Below are 21,336 nucleotides of genomic sequence, written 5' to 3'. Positions count from 1 at the left end.
CCCAATGACCAGTTAGAGTTTGCTGGTGGCTCTTCGATAAAACACGATTTACCCACTTGGTCAACACGTGATAATGATAGGGTGTGCAAGGAGGGCATCGGCGCGGAATACACACACGGAATAGTGATTGAAACGGGTGAACCCAATCCTATCTGCAGAACTGATTTTGTAGAATTTTATCACTGGGAAAGAAAAGGAGATTTTTCACAGTTGGTGGAGGAATTCAAGGTAGGATCATTATGCATTTGCTACAATTATTACTACAAATTTGACACATGAAGTATCTGATATACCAGTACTTTGTGGGCAGACATAGTAAAATGTATGTGATAGAGGGTGGGGTTGGGGGGTGGGATTTCCACACTATTACTGAGATCCCCATCGCAATATCTTATTCATAACTCAATATATGGTTGATTGAATGTTAGTTACCTATTTTGACTGGCTTAACATTCAGTTACTCCAGGAAGTGGTTGACATCAGAGTAGTTTAATTAAATGCATTGCTACCGACGGTAGCAAGCTGTGTGTGTATATATTTTCTGGGATCGATGGTGGTGTCTAACACTTCTGTTACACCTCATTTGAAACTAGGTCAAATTACCGGCATTAGACGTTTCTTTTTGCGCGAGTCTTCACACCCTTTAAGCTATTATTATACTTCTGTTGACATATCCCTATAAAACATGATACATTTGGAATGTTTGTTTATACAGTAGCTGTCAATATTTGTAGTTAGAATTTCATTTTTGTAGAAATAATATTTTCCTCTGCACATAAATGATTTAAAAAAAATAAAAATAAAGATGTAAAGACATTTTCAGCTGAATTAGTGCCCAGCTGATGACATTTGATTCATTCTGCTGTTGCCAGGTGCATTTACAAATTATTAACCTCTTCGCGATACAAAATACTATGAGGATGTAATTTTGACCTAAATGTTCAGAAAACTTTCAGCAGTGTTGGTAAGCAATCAACGTCCGTCACCAGAAAAACCCGTTTATTTAAATGATTGGTGAAACGGACAGCTATATAGTTATACTCTCCAGCCTATAGAATGAGAGAGGAAAATCCTCAAAATGATACCATTAAATTGTTTTAAAGAATTCACAATGCAAAGGGAATATTTCCGTGAGACAATGAAATAATTATCTTGTCAAAAAGAGAAAGACAAGAAAAAATTAAAACCCACTCTCTCTTAAGGTCGAACACTTGTAATTGCCAACTCTCGACATGGTTAATTTAATGCATTCCAGTTATAGACGGGGTAAATCCTCTTTTACACCAGGGAAAAAGATCATGATGTCATTAAAACAAATCTCTTTCAAGGCTTTACTAGCCTATTCTTATCTTTTTTCTTGACTTTCTCTCTGCAATTATGCTCCACTTGGACGACATTGGCCTATAAACTGCTAACGTTCTCTGTATTTAGAGTTTCCTGAACTAAGTGATTACTATAATAAGTATATAAATGCTAGTCTCCTATAGGAGGATAAATTAGTTGTTCTTCGTATAAGGGAAAACAGAATACAACTCCATTGCCCGGATGACATCACTAATTTTGCTGTTGCCAGATGCAATCACAAACTTCTTCGCCATGTTAATCGCCATGGAGATGTGGTTTTGACCAATAACAATGCAGAAAATATCATTCAACTTTTAAGCCATCAATTTATTTATCCATTTAAAAAAAAATATATTATCTTTTTTTCATTTTTATTATTATTTATTATTATATATTTATTATTTATTAAAATTAAACCATCATTTACATTCACTGGTATTTCATTCCTTTAGAAAACTTCTTTATTATAGAATGTATACCATGAGAAGCATGTTGTGTTGTTTTAATGTTCCTTCAGCTACAGATCGATGACTTGAGTAAGTCCAAAAAACATAGTTTGACCTTCTCGTGATTCAATACTTGAGTTATTTTCTGTGGTAAAGATGCTATCAAATAGTGCATGTTGACAAATCTTGTCATTTTAATGTATTATCTCACAACACTGTATTTACTGTCCGGCAATGAAACTGTTTATTTGAAATATTTAAATACCTGGAACAGAAAGAGCGATTGTACGAACAATATTGGACATCTAAATAATTTCATCTTACCCAACTTGACAATCGCCAGGTCGATGCTGGCACGCAGGCCAGTTTAGTCTGCCTCCGTGGTATCAGTAGGCAAAACTTCAAAGATGAGTCAGAGAACTTGAAGTAACGCTTACATTGATTACGAATTTTCAGACCACCATGTAGGCTCTACCCGCCTCTGTGAACAACTTTAATTATAGGGGGTGGTGGTGGGGGAGGGGGGTCACCAGATTTGGTTGTTATCCTTTTTGGGAATGGGTCTCCCTTTGAAAATGTATTATTTCGGTATTGGTACTTAGGTGCAAAGTGGCGCTATACAATTTCATTTTTTTTAACTACATTCACCACAGTATACTACACTTCGCGCGCGAGTGTGATTATTTGCCGCCCCAGTTTCGTCCCTGAAAAAGTATGTTTGGCGAACTCCCTGTCCCCCTTACCCCCAATCCCCCTTGCCACACTGTCCGGCCCCTTACCCCCTGTCCCCACGCCTTTATGTCCCAAACAGAAACAAGTTCCTTTCACCGGTTTAGGTTAGGGTGGAGTAACTTTTATCTCAAGCTGCATACCACAAAAGGGCAAACAGTGAATGTATGTTTGAAAAAATGTGCAAGCAAGGGGTGTGTGTGTACGAGAAAGGGGCCACCATAAAGCCTACTGTGCCCCCACCCCCACCCCCACCCCCCCATCCTCGTGACACTATCAAGTGTACAGTAAGTTCATAAGTGAAAGGAGAGAGGATTTGTACGTCTCCTGTAAATTATTCATATACATGCCACTTTTTAAATTGTGTGTTCCCCTCCAACTCAGAATTCCTGTCTACGCATTAAACTTCCAGCTCCAGGCCTGGTCAGCTGTTTGGACGAAAGGAATTTTTACCTCAAAATAATCAAATGTAGTTATCATTAATTTCCAGTTGTTGACACAACAGACGAATTCAATCCAAGACGGAACAAGTGCGATTGGAATGCAAGACATTAACGCTGGAAAGAACAGATTTCGTGCTATCGTTCCTCGTAAGTAAACAAACCATTGAGGGGTAAGAATTTGGGGTGGGGTGAAGGTATACTGGGGGTAACCCGTTGGCATTAAAGTTGCAACGGGAAAAGACACAAATATTCTCTCTAGATATTACCATTTGGAAGGCATGTTTGCTAAAACCCTTTATTACTAACGAAAATCAAAGAAAGGGAGGGTGGAGTCGGGTGTGGTCGGGTAGGCATTAGTGGGGTCTGGTGAGGTCTGGTGGGGTGGGGCTACTGTATTGCACCGTGCATTGGTAAATGCACTTGGGAAAACCTGTTTCTTGTCAAAACGTTACCAGCTGTATATATTTTATTCGCAAAAAAATGACATATTGAGCTGTTTCCTCAGTTGTTATGCTTTGTGCGTGCATGGAGAAACCTAAATATATTTTGCCCGTTTGGCGTCCGTCGGGTTCGATTCTTCGTAGTTCGTAGGAAAAACTTGCTAATGAATTTACACCAGTGCATATTACAGTTCTGTAACAATCCTGGTGTTTGAAATTTCGTACAACCTTCAATGGCGGTTAATCACGGCTATATATTTGAAGTCGGAACAGAGCGTGAACGCTTTACATATACTGTATAGTTATACTTTATCATTTCTATTTGGTTCTTTACTTTTCCGTACAGCGGATAACGTTCGACCCAGCTTAGAACAGAAAGGGCAATTGGGAGGAAAACAGTACATAAATGCAACTCTCTATACTGTAAGTTTTCTTGGTTTTTGACCACATTTTGATTTCTTTCTTTGATTAAACTGTTTTTGCATTCAATATTGTCAGCCACAGCTCAGTCCGCAAAGTGGTATGGCGCGGCATTATCGTATTTTGCAAACAAAATCGTCATATATAAATATATATATATATATATAGTGATTGGCTGTTTTACTTCCAATCACTTACATAATTCAATTATTGTATCTCACTCGAGATCCAGCCTTGCTCTAAATGCAGCATAGTTGTTTAACAGTTTTTCCGTTATTCCTATATATATATATACATACATACATACATATATATATATATATATATATATATATATATATATATATATATATATATATAGTCGCCATAGAAATCATATTGATGTATGGCTAACTCAACATGCGTGTAAAATAATCTATCGTATACATATGACCGACATTTTAAGCCAAAGCCAATTTATAAGGAAGATGGGGGCAGTTGGGGATAGAGCGGCGCACGTTGTGGGGGAGGGGGGTGTACAGAGAAGCACAGAGGAGCTGGAGGATGACATTTGACCTTAACTCAAAGTTTCTGTATTGTCTGTACTGTTCAGGACCCAAACAGTGGATATGAATGCATTGCCACGCAAAGTCCATTACCGGAGACCTTCGAGGACTTTTGGAAGCTTGTGTACACTTGGAAATGTCCGACCATAATAATGCTGAACGAAACAACCATTTCGAAAGAAGTGAGTATACAGATCTGTCAAAATGTCATACATGTAGGGAGGGGGGGGGGATAGGATGTCATTTATAACTTAACAAAGCACTTTAGCTAAAGAAAGCTATCAAAATATCATTTATGTTCGGCTATTTATTGGAATGCCATCATGCATAGCTATAGCTATAGAGAATCGAAAGAAGTGGGTAAGTAAAGGTCAGTTTATTGAGAGGAGGAGGGGACGGGGGCGGGGGCGGGGGCGGGGGCGGGGGCGGGGGGAATATATATGAAGCGAGAGGATGTTGGATATGTGTATATTGAGAGGAAAATGTTTACATCAAATTAATAAACACAAAATGTATACTTGAAATTAAATATGCAACAACCAAAAAGGCATTGAAAATTGATTTCGAGATACAAATGGCTATATTTTGTCAATTTAGAAAAGGAACTTCATCATTTCTACAGTGTTCATTTTTGGATATTTTTTGTGTCTTGTTTTTCTTGCCTATCCAGACGCAGTGTCATCAGTATTGGGTTGATAATGGCTCAGTTCATTACGGTAAAATGACAGCCCAATGCACCAGTACAGAGATCTCGGATCAGTACATCCATAGACAGTTTAAACTCTCCAAGTACCGGTCAAAGGTCACACAGAGTATACTCTTACTACTTTCTATAGAAACAACAGTATTTAAATTCAGTGATCACAGACAGCTCCTTTAATTAACGAAATACATAGAGATCGAATTAACGAAAGCAATGTCAATAATACTCATAAGCTACGTATTATTAGTATAAGTCGCTTAAGAGGGGTGGGTGGGATGTAAAGGGCCGACGTGCTCGTGTTTCGGACAGGATATTTTACCGACAAAAGTGGACGGGTGGAGATTGGAATTTTACCAAGCGTGTGTGTGACAGGAGTGCACAATGTGCTCCGTTGTTGGGTGGGGGAGGGTACCTCTTCACCCCTGTCCCCATGCCTGACGAGAAGGAAGTAGAGGGATACAATCCCGGACCCGGGGTCAATGTTTGGGGGACAGGGGAAAATATAGTGGGCCAGGAAAACATGGGATATATTAACAGGGGAAAGAGGGGCCCTGTTACATAATTGACCCCAGCGAATAGTAAACATTGGGAAGAATCCTTTGGCTGTAGTGTTAAGTCACTTAATCACTTTGTAAACGGATGGTATACCTTTCGTCTTTAATTATAAAGCATTTGATTACTGAGAATGACTTGTCTATATATGCGGCACTATACGTTGAATGAGAGCTTCTTGTTAGTAAATGCAGTGTTTGAATAGTTAACTGCCTGTTTTCACGGGCTTGTTATTGCACCCACGGACCCCATAGGGACAATGACGAGGTGCTCACGGACCATCAGCCAGAGGGAAGATCACCGATGACCGCAACTCCACCATGTTTGAGGTTGGGGTCAAGTCAATAGAGGATACGTGGTCTTTGATAATGATGACACTCTCAAGTTGACCGGGCATTTAAGTCATTGAAATGTCGAATTTAACATACTTTCGGAGACCCCCTGACGGGCTCCTTTGCCTTCACGGACACCACCTCCCCCTCCCCCTCCCGCAAAAAAAACAAATCACGGACCCCCCCCCCCCCCCCACCATAATAAGTTCGTAACGACTTTCCTCTTTAAAAAAACAATAAATTTGAGGTATTTTGATTTAATAATGGACCAGGATATCTTCCTTTTCTTTTTCCTGTTTCTTTCTCTTACTCTATTACTCTTTTGTTTTTTACTGTTTGGCAGGGTTCTCACAATGTTGAGCAATACCAGTTAGTTGGATGGCCAAGCTCTGTGAAAGAGGATTTAGAACTACTTGTAAATGTTATAAAGGAAACCTGTTCTGAATCATTCAAGGGAGGAGACACCCAAGGTCCTCTTCTGATTCATTGTATGTGAGTGGAAAGATTCTTTTACTTTGACACCGTAAATATTTCTTATTAAAATAGTATTAAAATGAGTTCATGCATGATAACCTAACATAGACTATATAATAATAATCATATATAATAATAATCAGTAGTTATTTTTACGACGCTTATAAGCGACCACAAATGTGGGAGAAACACAGTTTTGCTCAAATTTGGGATATTTTCACTTTAGAAAGTAATTCCCATATGGGAAAACCGTAGATAGATCTTGGGACCCCTTACAATGACTCGGCCGGGTACCGAATCCGGAAACTTCCGATTGCTAAGCCTCATTGCTTCAAATGCCACCGCCTTAATCTACTCTGCCACAGCTCTATATATAACATAACATAACACAATATTATATAACACAACATAACATAACACAACATAACACAACATAACATAATACAGCATAACATATATAATACAGCATAACGTAACATAACATAACACAACACAACATAACACAATATAACATAACACAACATAACATAACATAACATAACACAACACAATCATAACACAACATAACATATATAGTACAGCATAACATAACATAACACAACAAAACACAACATAACACAACATAACACAACATAACATATACTAACGAACGAACTAACATTATAAATGCCAAGTAATATTTTGTATTCCTTTTTGCTAGAGATGGGGTTGGCAGGAGTGGAATCTTTATGGCAGTCAGAAGTGAATTTGATCGTCTCCAGAAGCAAGGAAACATTAATGTCTTCGATACAGTAAAGAACATGAGAAAGCAAAACCAGTTGTTCTTAACAAATCAGGTAAAATTATATATTCATACCATCATTAATAAAACTCAGGCTTATGTGTTATTTTGCTTTGCAATAGAGCATATTTGATGAGTAGTAACAGGGACGTAGCGTCTTTCTTTTGTACGGCGAGGAAGAGGCGTCTAGGGTCAGGTGGGGCACGGGAGCAATTAGGTCACCGCCCCAACCCCCACCCCCACTCCACACCTTTTTGCGCATTTCATCTTTCCTTACGTATAGTATGGAAATAAGTTTTTGCGCAGCGCTAACTTGTTCTCATATATTTTCCCGGGCCTCTCCACATGAGACCCTTAATTAACCACGGTACATCTGGTTGAACACTTCTTGTCCTCCCCCCCCCCCCCACCCGCTATCGCTCCCATCTATTGTCAAATTTCGAAACTGCCTTACAGAAAACATTAGCACATATCATCGAAATTTGACGCAGAGACGTTTGATACGTTTCTAAGTAGTACTGTAAGAGAACGCTGACGTACGTGGTATTTCGACGACGTTTTAGCAGTTTAAAAAGTTTAAAGGATATATTTAATTTGCTGCATTAGTATATGGTACAATTGTCTAAAATCAGGGTGGAGAGGGGGGGGGGATAACTATATGCTAGTGTACAGTAAATAATGATACAACATGTACATTCGCTAGACAATAAACAATCAGAACATTGCTTCATAGTACATGTAAGCACCCTCCAAGTTACCTAAATTTCTCAAATGTGAGTGGCAAGCCCTCCCGTTAGGGCCCTCACAATCGACGGCAAACCATCTCCCCCCCCCCCAATCCCTTAGGAAAGTGGTGGTGGCGCCCCTGTAAGTTAGTCACCACGAATATTGATTAATCTGGACCATTGAGGAGAATAACCTACTTGTTGAAGTCTTTTAGAGATAATAAACATAAATAAAAGTTTGAAGAAAGCCTTATTCACTAGCTATATTTTCTGTAAATATTCTTGAAAAGGAAAATTGATTTCAGCTACAGATAAAACTTTAAACTGCAATTTCATCAACGAATGTTTTATATATATAACCGTACTTTGTCGTTCATGTTATAGGAACATTATTTCTTGTCTTATGGGATCATCGCAAGTTCTCTGGAAATGGACGAGTACAGCGTGATTTAGAACCTTTATCTCATCTCTCTTTCCACATCCACGTACCCCGAGGACAACGAAGACATGTTTATGGAACGCCAAACATAGAGAGTATCTGCAATGACCTCAGTCCACCATGGTTGGAGCTGGAAAATGTCGACACTTTCACCCTTTGTGGCTTTCCTGGCAGCTATAAAATTAGTCTGTAAAATGATGTTGACGAGCCTGTAGTATATCTTCCTACAGAAAACTTTCATACAAGATTTCCGGATCAAATTGTTACAGGGATATATTCCGGTGTCAGACAAATGACACACAATTGGAAAAGAAACTTATTCTCCACTGTTAGTTGATAAAAAATTCCACCGCACCCCCCTCCACAAACCCCCTCCCGACCACCACACATCCATATTCGAAATATATCCGTCATTATCCGTCATAGCTGCTCGTTGTGCCCTTTGGAAGAAGTACGATCAAACGGAGCGTCATTCCTGGTTTTAATCTTCGACGTTAGGCTTCGATGGTGCTAAAATTAATGGCCAGATTTAAGTTCATCCACTCTCCCCCCCCCCCACCCACCCTTCCCTCGCACTCAAGAGACCGGAATACTCCAATAAAGGCCTTCCAAAGAAAGATCTTCAAAGTGGTAAGACTCTTCTAACAACATCTTGGCGAGAGGTGGAGCTGTTGTAACACGGCTCTTCTGATCTTCGTGTTTAATATTGTATATATGATAGGGTCTAATGCAGCGTTGGTGTAGGCTACCCACATGGCAAATACCTGCTGCGCATGCGTTGGATCTATCTTTAAGCGGCAAGAGTGAACGATGAAATATGGTGTCCAACATACTGTTGTTGTCAAAATGAGTAACATGGCTGGAAAAAGAAAACAAATATGAGAATGATCATAACAAAACAAAGAACTAATGACTTAATATTAATATTAATTGAAAATGATTATTATTGATCGTTAGTTGAGTTTAATGGATTAAAGTTATCGTCCGAAAATATTTTGCGAAAATTATCCACACCCTTCTCCTCCATCTTCAGAATCCTAACCAGTCCCCCTCTCCCTTTCCAATCTCATCCTCGGACATATTTATACCACATCATGTTGAACTATGAACTTACGAAAGTTCTACATCCAATGGAATGAAATTTCATAATTTTTTCTTAGTGACATTACTTAGTAGTAGTGAATGTTCGTAGTCTGTTAGACAAGTCTTCGGAAATCTTAAATTAAGGATATATGTTAGCACGAAAATAATTTGAACTAATATAAACAATTATTACAATTCATACAAAAAAAACTTGATGAATATATGCACTGTAGATTTTAGACCTAATCTGAGGCGGAAGCCGAACGGTATCACTGATTGAGAATTAAAGGAGCGTTCTAGAGAAATAAGAATACATGCATAAACATCACTCAAATTTCTGATTCAACATAACATGCCTTGCTGGGGGTATGAAATCGAGTACTCTACCTGCCAATGCAACTTTGCGATCTGTACGCTTGATTCTTCTTGGTGGCGTCCTTTTACTTTTGAATCTTCCTCGTCGACATATCCCTCCACCACGTGACTGCATGGTTTCCGAAATCGTCGGTATTGCACTGGTCATTTTATCGTTACCTTTCGTTTCGGTAAAATCGCGATTTCTTTCATCAACTGTTAGTTTCCTGCCATTATTTGAGTCATCCATTGGGCTGTCGGCACGACAGGACTCATTCATGTATTTACCGACTCGATCAGCGCTCCGGGTAACTTCAACTTGAATGAGGGCGTAACAAATAATCAGCGTAGGGATGGTTCCAAGATACATAATAGCTATGCATATGGTGTAGAACGCACAGGAATCTCCCCATGATGGGGTGCAGTGATGGGTACCGAGGGTGTAGGCAGGGGATGACGTCAGACCGCTGATTGAGGGCATAGTGACCAGACATGCGCATAACCAGCCAATAGCGATCATGATGATGAGATGTTTCTTCTGGATTGTAAACTTTGTACCTGTGACAATGTTGATACATCTGTATATTGAGATCAATACTATGGCGGAGAAGTTCCCAAAACACCCGAGAAGAGCAAAAAATCCATGAACCTGCAGGAAATAGTGGGTGGTGATGAACAGGAGATTTAACCTCATTAAGACTAAATAAATATATACATACATATAAATAAATATATACATATATATACATTACGTTTTCAATAATATATATATATATATATATATATATATATATATATATATATATATATATTAAAATTACGTCATCATAGTGTTGGATCGGTTGAATTGAAATAATAAATAAAAATTGATATATGGCAGGTTACGAAATTTACTATTCCGAATTACATAGTTTCAATTTTCTTTTTCACTTGAACTAAACCAAGTTAACCTAATGGTCATGGTGTGAGGGAGATGTATAGACACATTTAGAGCACCATTGAAGTGTTTGTAAATATATGATTCCTATTCACTTCAGTTATATTAAATTTATATGTCATATATCATATATGTCATATCGGTAGCTAGTGATGTAAGATATATAAGAATATGTTACTATATATGTGCAAGCAGTTAATTGACCTTTTTGGCATGTTTTTATCATAAATCATTAATCTTAAAATCATTAACAAGAGTAGGTGGATAGTTATTAATATTTTCAGGATATATTACGCGAGAAATTCTCCGACATAAATATTTAGGTCAAACGTATATTTTCTTGACTGTAAAGAGAAACTGTAATGTTGCATACACAGATACTATTAGATTGTAACTTTAGATGATGAAGAGTTTAGATAATACACTAATGGAAGTTATGTCTATCTCTTTTATATAAAAATCGTGATTTCTTGAGTCAGAGAAACTTCTTTCAAAGCGTTTTTAGTACTATTAATTACTTCACGTTTCGATCTAATTAAACTCTTAATTTATTACTTGTAATTGACTCAACTATATATATATATATATATATATATATATATATATATATATATATATATATATATATATATATTGATTCGATTGAATGTAATACTCCATTCAATTTCTTAATACTCAGTGTAAAAATTGATTGAAATTCCAGTACTTGATACCTTACGACATATAGTTTATATCGACAAATTCGCTGGATGTGTTTTAAGTGTATCCAGAGATCCCAAGACGCTAATGCAGACTTTATCAAATTTCAGAGTGAACTATTTCAGTCCATCGTCAGATTGAAACTTTTCAATCCACATATACCTTATAGAGTCGGCAAAAATACACAACGTACGCATTTAGTACGTACAGGAGAATATGTAAAAGTTACCTCACCGCAGGATCTACCCATTTTGCACGTAGTGAAAAGAGGCAACGGAGATCAAGAACTTACCCAAGGTTACAACGTAATGATCCGACCAGGACTCGAACCCACATTCCTTTGATCGCAAGGAGTACTATCGTTGCCTTAACCAAGTACTGCATAACTTTGCAAAATGTCCATACACAAAAGCAAACTACGTCCACCCCCACTGCTGGCTGTCTGATACCAACCTCCCCCCCCCACCCCCACTTTACCACCAACCCATTCCCCATTGTTTGTTTGGTTTCATTGTCCGAAACCATCCGTGCCCTAACCTTAGCACTTAATATAAAATTCTTCTGAGGACATGACGATTCTAATGACATGTGAGGACCTGGAATTCCTTTGTTCGAGTCCTCAGTAAGAAACAAAACAAGTACACGCAAGAGCGCACACCCACCCACGCACACAATAACATAGGCTCTATATGTACACTATACTATACGTACGATATTAACTGCAGTAACTTTATACTCACCCGACACAGAAGTTGGTGACATATGAAATAACCAGTCCAGAATAAGTCAGCTAACGCAAATGGCATACTGCCTAGAGTAGTACAGAGATCCATAATAATCAGATTCAAAACCAGGATGTTGTTTTTGTTTCGACGAAGCATCGGGATTCGTAAAATGGCGATCATCACCAATATATTGACAGAGGCTGCTACTACCATGACCACGAAGAGATACCCAAACTCGATGACAAACAGAAATATACTCTGGTGGTATTCAGTGGGTGAGAGCACTTCAGAGGAATTAAAGTAAGCGACCTGAGCAGGACAAATTTCCTTCATGGTTTTTTTTTCTTATGATTATTCAGTTGTAAAAACTACAAATACTTCAATGTGTGTTTGGTAGCACGTATTTATTACAGCCTATACTTAAGTTAACAACCAAAGAATGTACCGTGTACTACATATTCTACAACATGTGCAGTCATCACACATCAGAGGCTGAAAACATTCTAAAAAAAAAGTGAACTTGAAAACATGATTTGCTTTTGATTTTCTTTCTTTTTTCTTGTCTTTCACTTAATATGTTGTAAGATTTCAAGTCCTTATCAAATAACTTCAAGTTATAACACATTGCGCATCAACCTCGTATCGCATCTTATCATTGGTTGGGTTGTTAGGGAGATCTCACATACTTAGGATATCTCTTAGCAGCTAATGACGTAGGTAATGAGAGAATGGGTAAAACAAAACGAGAAAAATCGTTCAGATTTGTAGAAACAGCTGCTCTCAACATCTTGAAAGTGTAAACCTTTGATCGGTTGTTGTATATATCATCCCAACCAATGATGATTGATACTGATGGAGGTATAGATAATGTTAACTATAATTAACAAGTTGAAGTTTAGGTCAAAGCCGATTAGATAATGTAGTTGAATTTTTTTTACTCACAAATTAAATATTTAATATTTAGACTATAGAAGCATAAAAGTTCAAAATTTTCTTAACGAAACAAAATTTCGTTGCTTTAACTTTGGGGAATGCAATATCGTTTCTATAGGACTGTTTGACACTTTAAACAGTTGATAACTTGTCAATAATGACTAGTTTAATAGATCGCTTCTCGGCCTTTTGGCTAAGATCATGTGTAGTATCTGTTCCCTTTCGAGGGGAATGGCTACCCGACGATGATCACATGTACAGTCACGGTCCCGATGCAAGGGGACTGGGCTTGAGAGCGGATCAGTCGTTCGGTAGTTTGGTTTTCGTGCCCAGGTTCTTTCCTGGATGACTTTTTCTTGAAAAGAAGTTTCATAGATTGTTTCTATTAATAGATCTGTCATTTAGCTTGAGAGATATTCTACTTTACGTCATTTGACATGAGCTTGTGGTTATTCAGTCGGGTGGCACGAACGTCACTTCCTGCAAAAATTTGCATATATTATGTCATGTGACTGGAGTAAAAATACTGTGTATAGTTTGGAGTGAATTGCAGATGTGCGTGCGTGTGTGTCACATACAAATACCATCCAACATGTTTTCTCGAAGATGGTCAATTTCCTTCATTCTATATGCCAAAGGTGGGCCAATATATGGGTTTTTCATTAGCACTAGGATAATTGTTTATTCATAAATGTAGGAGCTAACAAAGGTTTGGATACGAAACAATAATTGACTAGACGTATACGTTAAAGGATTGGTTTAGTTGTCATACATGTTTATGTTATATGAAATAGGACAATAAAAGAAACACAATGGTGAAAAAACTGTTCAAATATCTTTTTCGGTTAAAGAGATATTCAAGTGTAAAGTTTTATCAGATTGTGTAGAAACTGCTGAAATCTGACTAGCTGTGATGTCACATTCTCACATTCCTGAAAAGTCTTTGTTTTTTCTCTAAATATTTTGTGAAATTTCATGACTTTCAACCAAAAGATATGTCAGGAGATCTCATATTTGTCAAAGGAAGTATTTGATTAAACATCTGAAGAATTTTTGATTATATTATTTTCAAATGTGTTAAAAAATGTAAATAATTTTTAAAGAAATGTATTCACAAATGTTAAGGAAGTGAGGATGTGACATCACACCCTCACAGTAAGTCTTTCTACACCAGTCGTTTTCAAAGAAATTTTGATACCTTCAAAGTGTCATATCTCCTTAATAGAGCATGCTATTATGGTAGTTTCTTCACTGTCCTTTTTTCTTTTTGTGCTCTTTCATACAAAATAGACATGTCAAACACCTGAACCAATCCTTTAACGCTGCAATACGTATAGCCTTTACCGTCAAAATGAAGTGAACCAACTTTTTCGGGCATTCTTATGCCTAGCGGTCTTTGCGTAGAGCATTTGCTCACCTCTTTCTGTGTTCTGAAGAGGCTGGTTATTTTTATCGTTAGAGGATCGCGCCGATGCACAATATTTAGGCATATTCGTGTAGTGTATGTGTATACAAGTACCGTCCGCATTCATTATTTCCACGCCATATCGCTACGATTTGAACTCGGGTCACGAAAATAACACAAAAAAATACCGGGATGACCGACTGACAGAACATCTGATTAGTTAGTTCCATTAAAAATTTAATATGTTGCAAGCTATTATAAAAACGTACATATATCGATACCGATCATAAAGGCATAATTATTGTCTGTCTGTTTCAAACCTCTGTGCGTGTTGATTTGTTGCCAAACAACACATTCATTTTGCTACCTCCTTGCAAAAGAGTCATAATTTATTTGGAAAGGATGCACCGTACCTCATTATTGTTTATTAGATATATTAGTGGCGCAATTATAGAACAGTTGGCATCCGGGCGGATCTTACTGGCATCCGGGCGGATCTTACTGAGGATCCGGGCGGATCCTCCCATTGTACAGGGGATGTTGTCCTGCATGGCGGAGGGGTCTAAGGGGGAAGGGTGTCCTCCTTCCCTTTGGACATATGTTTTGTATATGTAAGGTGGCATAGATGCAAAATGGTGCTATCTTTGGCAAAGCTTTGTTTGAACTGCTTATATGTTTAGGAATTCTCATTCTTAAGTGAATGGATCCTAATTTTTCCTATTGTTAGTACAAAATATTCACTTTTCGGAGGGCTGTAGCATGACACCCCCTGACTGGTATCCAGGGCGGATAGCCCGCCCAACGTATCCCGCTTAGTACGCCACTGATATATACATTGTTAATTTCTCACAATTTCTTCCTGACAATAAGTACAAAGTTGCATACAAACGCTATGTCAAATATGAGTCATCTGAGTCTTGCAAGTGAGGTAATGCATTGATCTTATTGAAGGTCATTTTCACCTATCGAGTGCTGATATCTATTGAAGATCAGTAGCGGCGAATGAAATAAGTTGAGGTAAGTTCAATATGAAGGGTTGAAGTAAAGGTGAGAGGAGGAGGGGGGAGCAGAATCTTCGAGAGGAAGTGCATGCCAGCAATTGTGTGATTTTGATTTGAGGAATCAATCCACAAAATGAACTGACAGCTCCTAGACGGGATGGATCAGCTGTTTATTCTGTACGGTATGTCAATGAAATGCCATAATTCAAACAAACAAAATATCCTCAATTTCTTAACAAAAGTGCATTTTTAATTTATATGACAGGAAATGCGTGTTTCATTAACAAAATGTACCTTCTTACTTGTGATTAGGGGCACTTGATAGTGTTTTATCACAAAATGTGGTGGGCCCGTTGGGGGGGGGGGGGTTGGGGAGGAGTGAGGAGGTGAACTCGCCCTCTGAACACCTCAGGTAGGTCAGCCTACAGCTACTTATGAAGTCCCTTCCTACATGGCGTTGGTAATGTATCTACTATACACAAGTCGTATTGGCTAATATTTGCTCTTCAAATTAAGATACTTTCTCAGTTAGCTAACAGATTTAACTTATCTTTTCTAACACTCGTGCATCTACCACACACTAGAAGTAGATGTTACGCTGATGTATGGGTGTGGCTAAAGACCTGACGTCACAAACTGACATAGTAACAGCTGCTTCTAAAGTAGTGTTCCGGATGTCGGAATTGATATATACCAATTTGCATTGAACTTAAGCTGACGCCTGTTGTTTCCTGAAATTGACATACGTCGAATTAAATTTCTTCCAATCAGAGCACTAGAAAATGACATGTGTGAAAGATCGTCCTATCAGTTCAGTTTGCCCTAGCCCTGTTATAAGAGAGATAGACATTTCTCTAAACAGCTGCCTTACTCGTTTTTCAGGAAGACAAGGTTTACACAGTATTTTACCCAGTGGCGTAGGAAGGTACTTTTGAGTGGGGGGGGGGGGGGGGGGCTGAAGACTGATGGCCGGCCTGGGGGAGGGGTCTAAGGGGAGGGGGTGTCCCCCGCCCCTTTGGATTTTTTTGCATTTCCAGGTGGCCTCAGATGCAATTTGGTGCAATATAGCACACTTCAACCCACCCACTCCATTTTGTATATAATTGTGCATTTTCACCTGGCATTAGATGCAATTTGGTGCTCCAAATGAGATTTTTTTCTCATTTGGAAATGAAAAAGGGGTTTTCTGACTTGCGGAGCGGGGGGCGGAATGATACTTCGCATCCGAAAATAGATATCTGAGAATGCGATTTCACAACAAGACAATGATGACGTCATGTTAGGAACACAAGTGCAAAGCCCAGGCATGTATCGGATGCGCGACGATCATACCGTTCCATATACATGCACATTTACACTGAGAGAACAACCACTGTATATACGCTATATCGTTAGAAATTTCAAGTTTGTTTTACAACTGTTGTAAACTATCCGAGAGAAATGCCGGTCCGTTGTGTTGTTGGGGGCTGCATAAATATCATTACCCATGCAATTAGCCTTCATCCATGGCTGAAGGACGAAAAAAACACGGCGATTATGACCAAGTTAGTGCACAACACTACATTGGCACGATCTACATTGGCTACCTATACACCAACGCATAACATTCAAAATTTTAATTACTGCATTTAAATGCATACACGGAATGGCACCGTCTTACCTGTCTGAGCTGATCACACCTCGGGTACCCAAACGCGCCCTTCGCTCTAAGCCGTTCACTCTCGTTCCGCGCAACACCAATAATAAGAAGCACTATGGCCCTACAGCATTCTCGGTCGCCGCACCTGATCTTTGGAACGAGCTGCCTCCCGGAATTCGGATGATCACGAACTTCACCTCCTTCAAGTCACACCTTAAAACACATCTCTTTCAAGAGCACTACAAATGATGGTTTCTAGGATTTTTTAGATTTTATGTTGTTCTGTCGTGTTGGTTTTTAGGTTCTAACTTCAATTGGAATTTTCACTTTTTAGCATTCAAATTGTAGATTTTGTAGTCATTCTGTTTTTTCGCTTTACGCTTCTCCAGTACTTTTAATAGTTTTTCGATCTCATATTCCTGTTTATATCTGTTTTATATTGTTCTTTTTTTTTTTTTTTTTTAGGTTCTAATTTCAATTGGAATTTTCACTTTTTAGCATTCAAATTGTAGTTTTTGTAGTCAATCTGTTTTATCGCTTTTCGCTGCACCAGTACTTTTATTAGTTTTTCGATCTCATAGTCCTGTATATTTCTGTAGTTGGTATTTTGTATTTACTGTTTTTTCTTTTTATTGTTTTATGGCATTGTATTTTCTAGTTTGTTTGTAAAGCGCACAGATGCATCGCGCGTAGTGCGCTATATAAGATTTTATTTACATTACATTACAACACCAGCGCCGATTTCACTGGGCCTAGCCAGTATGCAGCTCCGAATGAAGCGAACACTTCACGGAAGCATACTACGATCCCTCCTTTTTGCTATGAAATAAAACAAATGGACTTTAACGGTTCGACATAAAAAAGTCATTCTTCTGTCAAGTAATCCACACAAAAAAACTACTTTGAAGACCAGATCGGGGAACAGGAAACCTCCATTGGGGCAAGTGGCGATCCTTAGGAGGTAGCGCGCCGAGCACTCGTAGTACTATAGTATTAGCGTTACTACACTGAAGTCGCAATAGACGAAGAGATTTTACTGTATCATCTAAATTAACACCCCCTTCATTGCTCTATTGTATACTAATAAGCTATGTGGTTAGCTTCAGAAGCGATGGGTTACATCTTCTTGTGAACAAATCTCAGTGCCCCAATTTATTTCTGGAATATGCTGGATCAGTTAGTTATAGCAATTATTTTTTATTCCTATTCCAGGAAAACCATTTTTTGGGGAGTGGGGGTAATGGGGATGGGTCAAAATAGGTAGGTAAAAAGATTTTATTCCAAAGGGTGTTTAATTAAATCTCAAAGCGATTTATTTTAAAGTCACAGAGCCAAAAATTCACACAACATAGTTCAAGTGTTAAATCATTGAACAAAATTTATTCAATATCAGTTCTAGACAGTCATTCTGGACAATCTGAACTAACATTAACAACAATCATTGTATTATATAGGTTACACTATAAATCTATTGATGCTAGATATGAGCAAGGCATTCGACACAATTCAAAGAGGATCCTTGCTAACTGACCTAGAACAGGTTCTGGACAACGACGAACTTCACCTGATATCACTACTAATCGATAACGTCTCCTACACCGTCAAATTAGAGGGCAAACTAGGACTTCCTTTTAACACTAACATTGGTTCACCACAAGGAGATAGTGCAAGTGCACTATTTTTTATAACTTATCTAGCCAACTCTATGAAATCAGATGATAATGATATCGATGCAGTTATCCTGCCATCGCAGTTAGTTGATCATGATTACAGCACTACCACCACTAATTCTTTTTTCACAGTGGACCAACAATACGCTGATGATATGGGATGATATGATCTTGGGCATCAACTGGTCAGCATATACTTCAAGACATCGAAAAACGAGTCTCTGACAAACTGGCAGTAAGAAATCTGAAAATCAATTGCACAAAAACTGAGAAATTTACAATCACAAGAAAAGGAAATGACAGTTGGAAGAAATGTAAATATGTTGGAAGCTTGCTGGGGACCGAAGAAGACATTAACAGAAGAATTGGTATCACCAACGGTGCTTTCAACACACTGTCAAGCATTTTTAAAAGCAAAAACATAAGCCGGAAAATTAAGCTTAGGATCTTTGAGACTTTATTAAAGAGTATTTTTTTGTACAATTGCGAACTGCGGGGCACAACGAAGGATCTTGATCGCAAAATTGACACTTTTCAAAGGAGACTACTTCGAAATATTCTCAACATTAGATGGACCAATAATAATTGGTTATCAAATGATGAGCTCTACAACGAAACCAACCAAACACCTTGGTCATCGATAGTCGCACATAGAAGATTGAGATTTTTCGGTCATGTAGCAAGACTCCAAGAGGACGCTCCAGCAAAGGTTGCTTTAAGAGAAGCACTGAGACAAACTGCTAAACCAGTTGGAAGGCCCGTGACTACATTGCTTGGAAAAATAAAATCGCAATTCAAGGACATTAATATTAACAATTTCGAAGAAGCAATAAACCTTGCGCAAGATCGTGATACGTGGCGGAGGTTAATCACTGAGCATGTCGGATAGACGAGACTTAACTTACTACTTACTACTATTGTATTATATGACATAAAAGTAAAACTGTACTTTCCATGAACATTATCATTCTTAAATTACACTAATGTAATTTGTGACATCAAAGGAGGTTAAAAGAAAACAACTTACATTAAAGCCTACAAAGCAGTTGCATGTCCATCGCTATCAATCGTTCTTGTGACAAATTAATTAGAATAATCCAGAAGCAAATACAATAAAGGGATATTTAAACCAAGAAACACTGCACGAAGTAACTCACATGCAAAAATGTTACCCAAGCACGACGACACGTACAACACTGATGGGCAATGTGAAACACAGCATCACATTAAAACAATCAAAGACCATTAACAGGGTGTACTGCTGAATTTTTGAAGAAAGACTACAAAACAAACCAACTGCTGCTGAAGAAACAAAGTCTAAACATTCAAGAGTTCTGCTGCCTCCATTGGTCTTTATTATGACTTTTCTGTCAAATATCATTGGTGATATGGATATTTTGGCTTCCAGATTAAAGGTACGAATCAAACGTCTGGGAGGTAAATGGCCCTAAAAAGGTCAATGCCCGTTCCCTTATGCACATATTATATGACATCACGGTCACACCAATACTTGTGTCCAAATGCTTCAAAACATGCCTTTTCTTTCATTGTTGATGTTGGGTCTGGAAAATAACCATTTCATCCTGAATTAAAAGTCTTGAATTTCAATATATCAACACTGAGGGAACCCTGACGGATTGATAATCCAACACAATCGTAGTTTAGAAAAGGTGTTTCTGGAGGAATTTCTCAACCAAGGCTTCTTATACAATGGGTTTTCTCCTGGCAACTTGAATCCAGTGTAATGACCATTGGCTGGAAAATCACTTCTGGTCCTTTGGACTGCACATGATGGTAGCACAACCCTGACGTGTCTTGCTAGGAACCCCAAGTATCATTGAACCTGTTGACCGTAGGCTATGTATCTGTACTGCCTGGGAAAAAAATTATGAAAGTTCAAAATGTATTAATGTTGGCCCATGATGTCCACAATAACAAGCAGGCATACAATGTACAGTTATGGTTAAATTTGTTGTGATTTTACACCTTCCATGTATCATGAAACATTCTTTTGTTTCAGAAAATTGATTTGCAAAACTCCAGGCCAAAGTACTAGCCAAGTAATAATGAGTATGAAATAACACATTTGCCTACCTAGCATGGCTGCATAATGCAACTTACATCCCCGAGCCAAACTTTCAGTATGCAACCAACCCTACTAGTACTACACACTCTACATATGGGTTGTAAGTTACCGTAACACAACGCACAATACGGTTTAGGGAGTTCCGCGAATTCCAACAACACATGCACAAAATGGACTGGATTTTGTTTTTAAATGCTTCGTTAATAAATTCTTACCACGTTGTATGTTCCTTGCAATGGTTTCGAACGGATTTCTTCTTCGATATGTTGTGGAGCTTCAATTTCGGCTCGTTGAACAGGCTCGAACTGATACGGTTCCAACACATCCGCTCCACCCTCAACGTTCGGTTCAATATTGGAATGATCATCGCCTTCACTCTCTGCTTCGAATATGAGAAAGGGCACTCTAATTATAGACCAATTTCACTGCCT

At 38.3% G+C, this 21,336-nt stretch overlaps 2 protein-coding genes and 1 pseudogene across 2 annotated transcripts in view; 2 read left to right on the top strand and 1 right to left on the bottom strand.

Annotated features, from left to right (window-relative positions):
• Positions 1–11,184, top strand: part of LOC139980194 (uncharacterized) — a 35,503-nt gene extending 24,319 nt beyond the window's left edge. Inside the window, exons 13-20 of the mRNA XM_071991667.1 lie at positions 1–228; positions 3,010–3,109; positions 3,749–3,825; positions 4,415–4,549; positions 5,038–5,169; positions 6,298–6,446; positions 7,129–7,264; positions 8,319–11,184. The exon at positions 1–228 is cut by the window's left edge and continues 203 nt beyond it. Of these exons, the coding sequence (XP_071847768.1) occupies positions 1–228; positions 3,010–3,109; positions 3,749–3,825; positions 4,415–4,549; positions 5,038–5,169; positions 6,298–6,446; positions 7,129–7,264; positions 8,319–8,387 (1,026 nt within the window). The 3' untranslated portion in view covers positions 8,388–11,184. The remainder of the gene's footprint in view (positions 229–3,009; positions 3,110–3,748; positions 3,826–4,414; positions 4,550–5,037; positions 5,170–6,297; positions 6,447–7,128; positions 7,265–8,318) is intronic.
• On the bottom strand, positions 9,015–12,654 carry LOC139980202 (G-protein coupled receptor moody-like). Its single transcript, XM_071991681.1, has 3 exons — positions 12,187–12,654; positions 9,844–10,459; positions 9,015–9,232 (listed from the first exon to the last, which is right to left on the bottom strand). The coding sequence occupies exons 1-3, from the start codon at positions 12,502–12,504 to the stop codon at positions 9,015–9,017; spliced, it is 1,152 nt and encodes a 383-aa protein (XP_071847782.1). The 5' UTR covers positions 12,505–12,654.
• Positions 12,655–13,277: 623 nt separating this feature from the next.
• On the top strand, positions 13,278–13,348 carry LOC139957802 (U2 spliceosomal RNA; annotated as a pseudogene).
• The last annotated feature ends 7,988 nt before the right edge of the window (positions 13,349–21,336 follow it).

This window comes from Apostichopus japonicus, chromosome 2 (assembly GCF_037975245.1).
Source record: "Apostichopus japonicus isolate 1M-3 chromosome 2, ASM3797524v1, whole genome shotgun sequence".
Classification (NCBI taxonomy): domain Eukaryota; kingdom Metazoa; phylum Echinodermata; class Holothuroidea; order Aspidochirotida; family Stichopodidae; genus Apostichopus; species Apostichopus japonicus.
The sequence above is the reverse complement of the archived record's forward strand: the minus strand, read 5'-3'. Positions and strand labels throughout refer to the sequence as shown.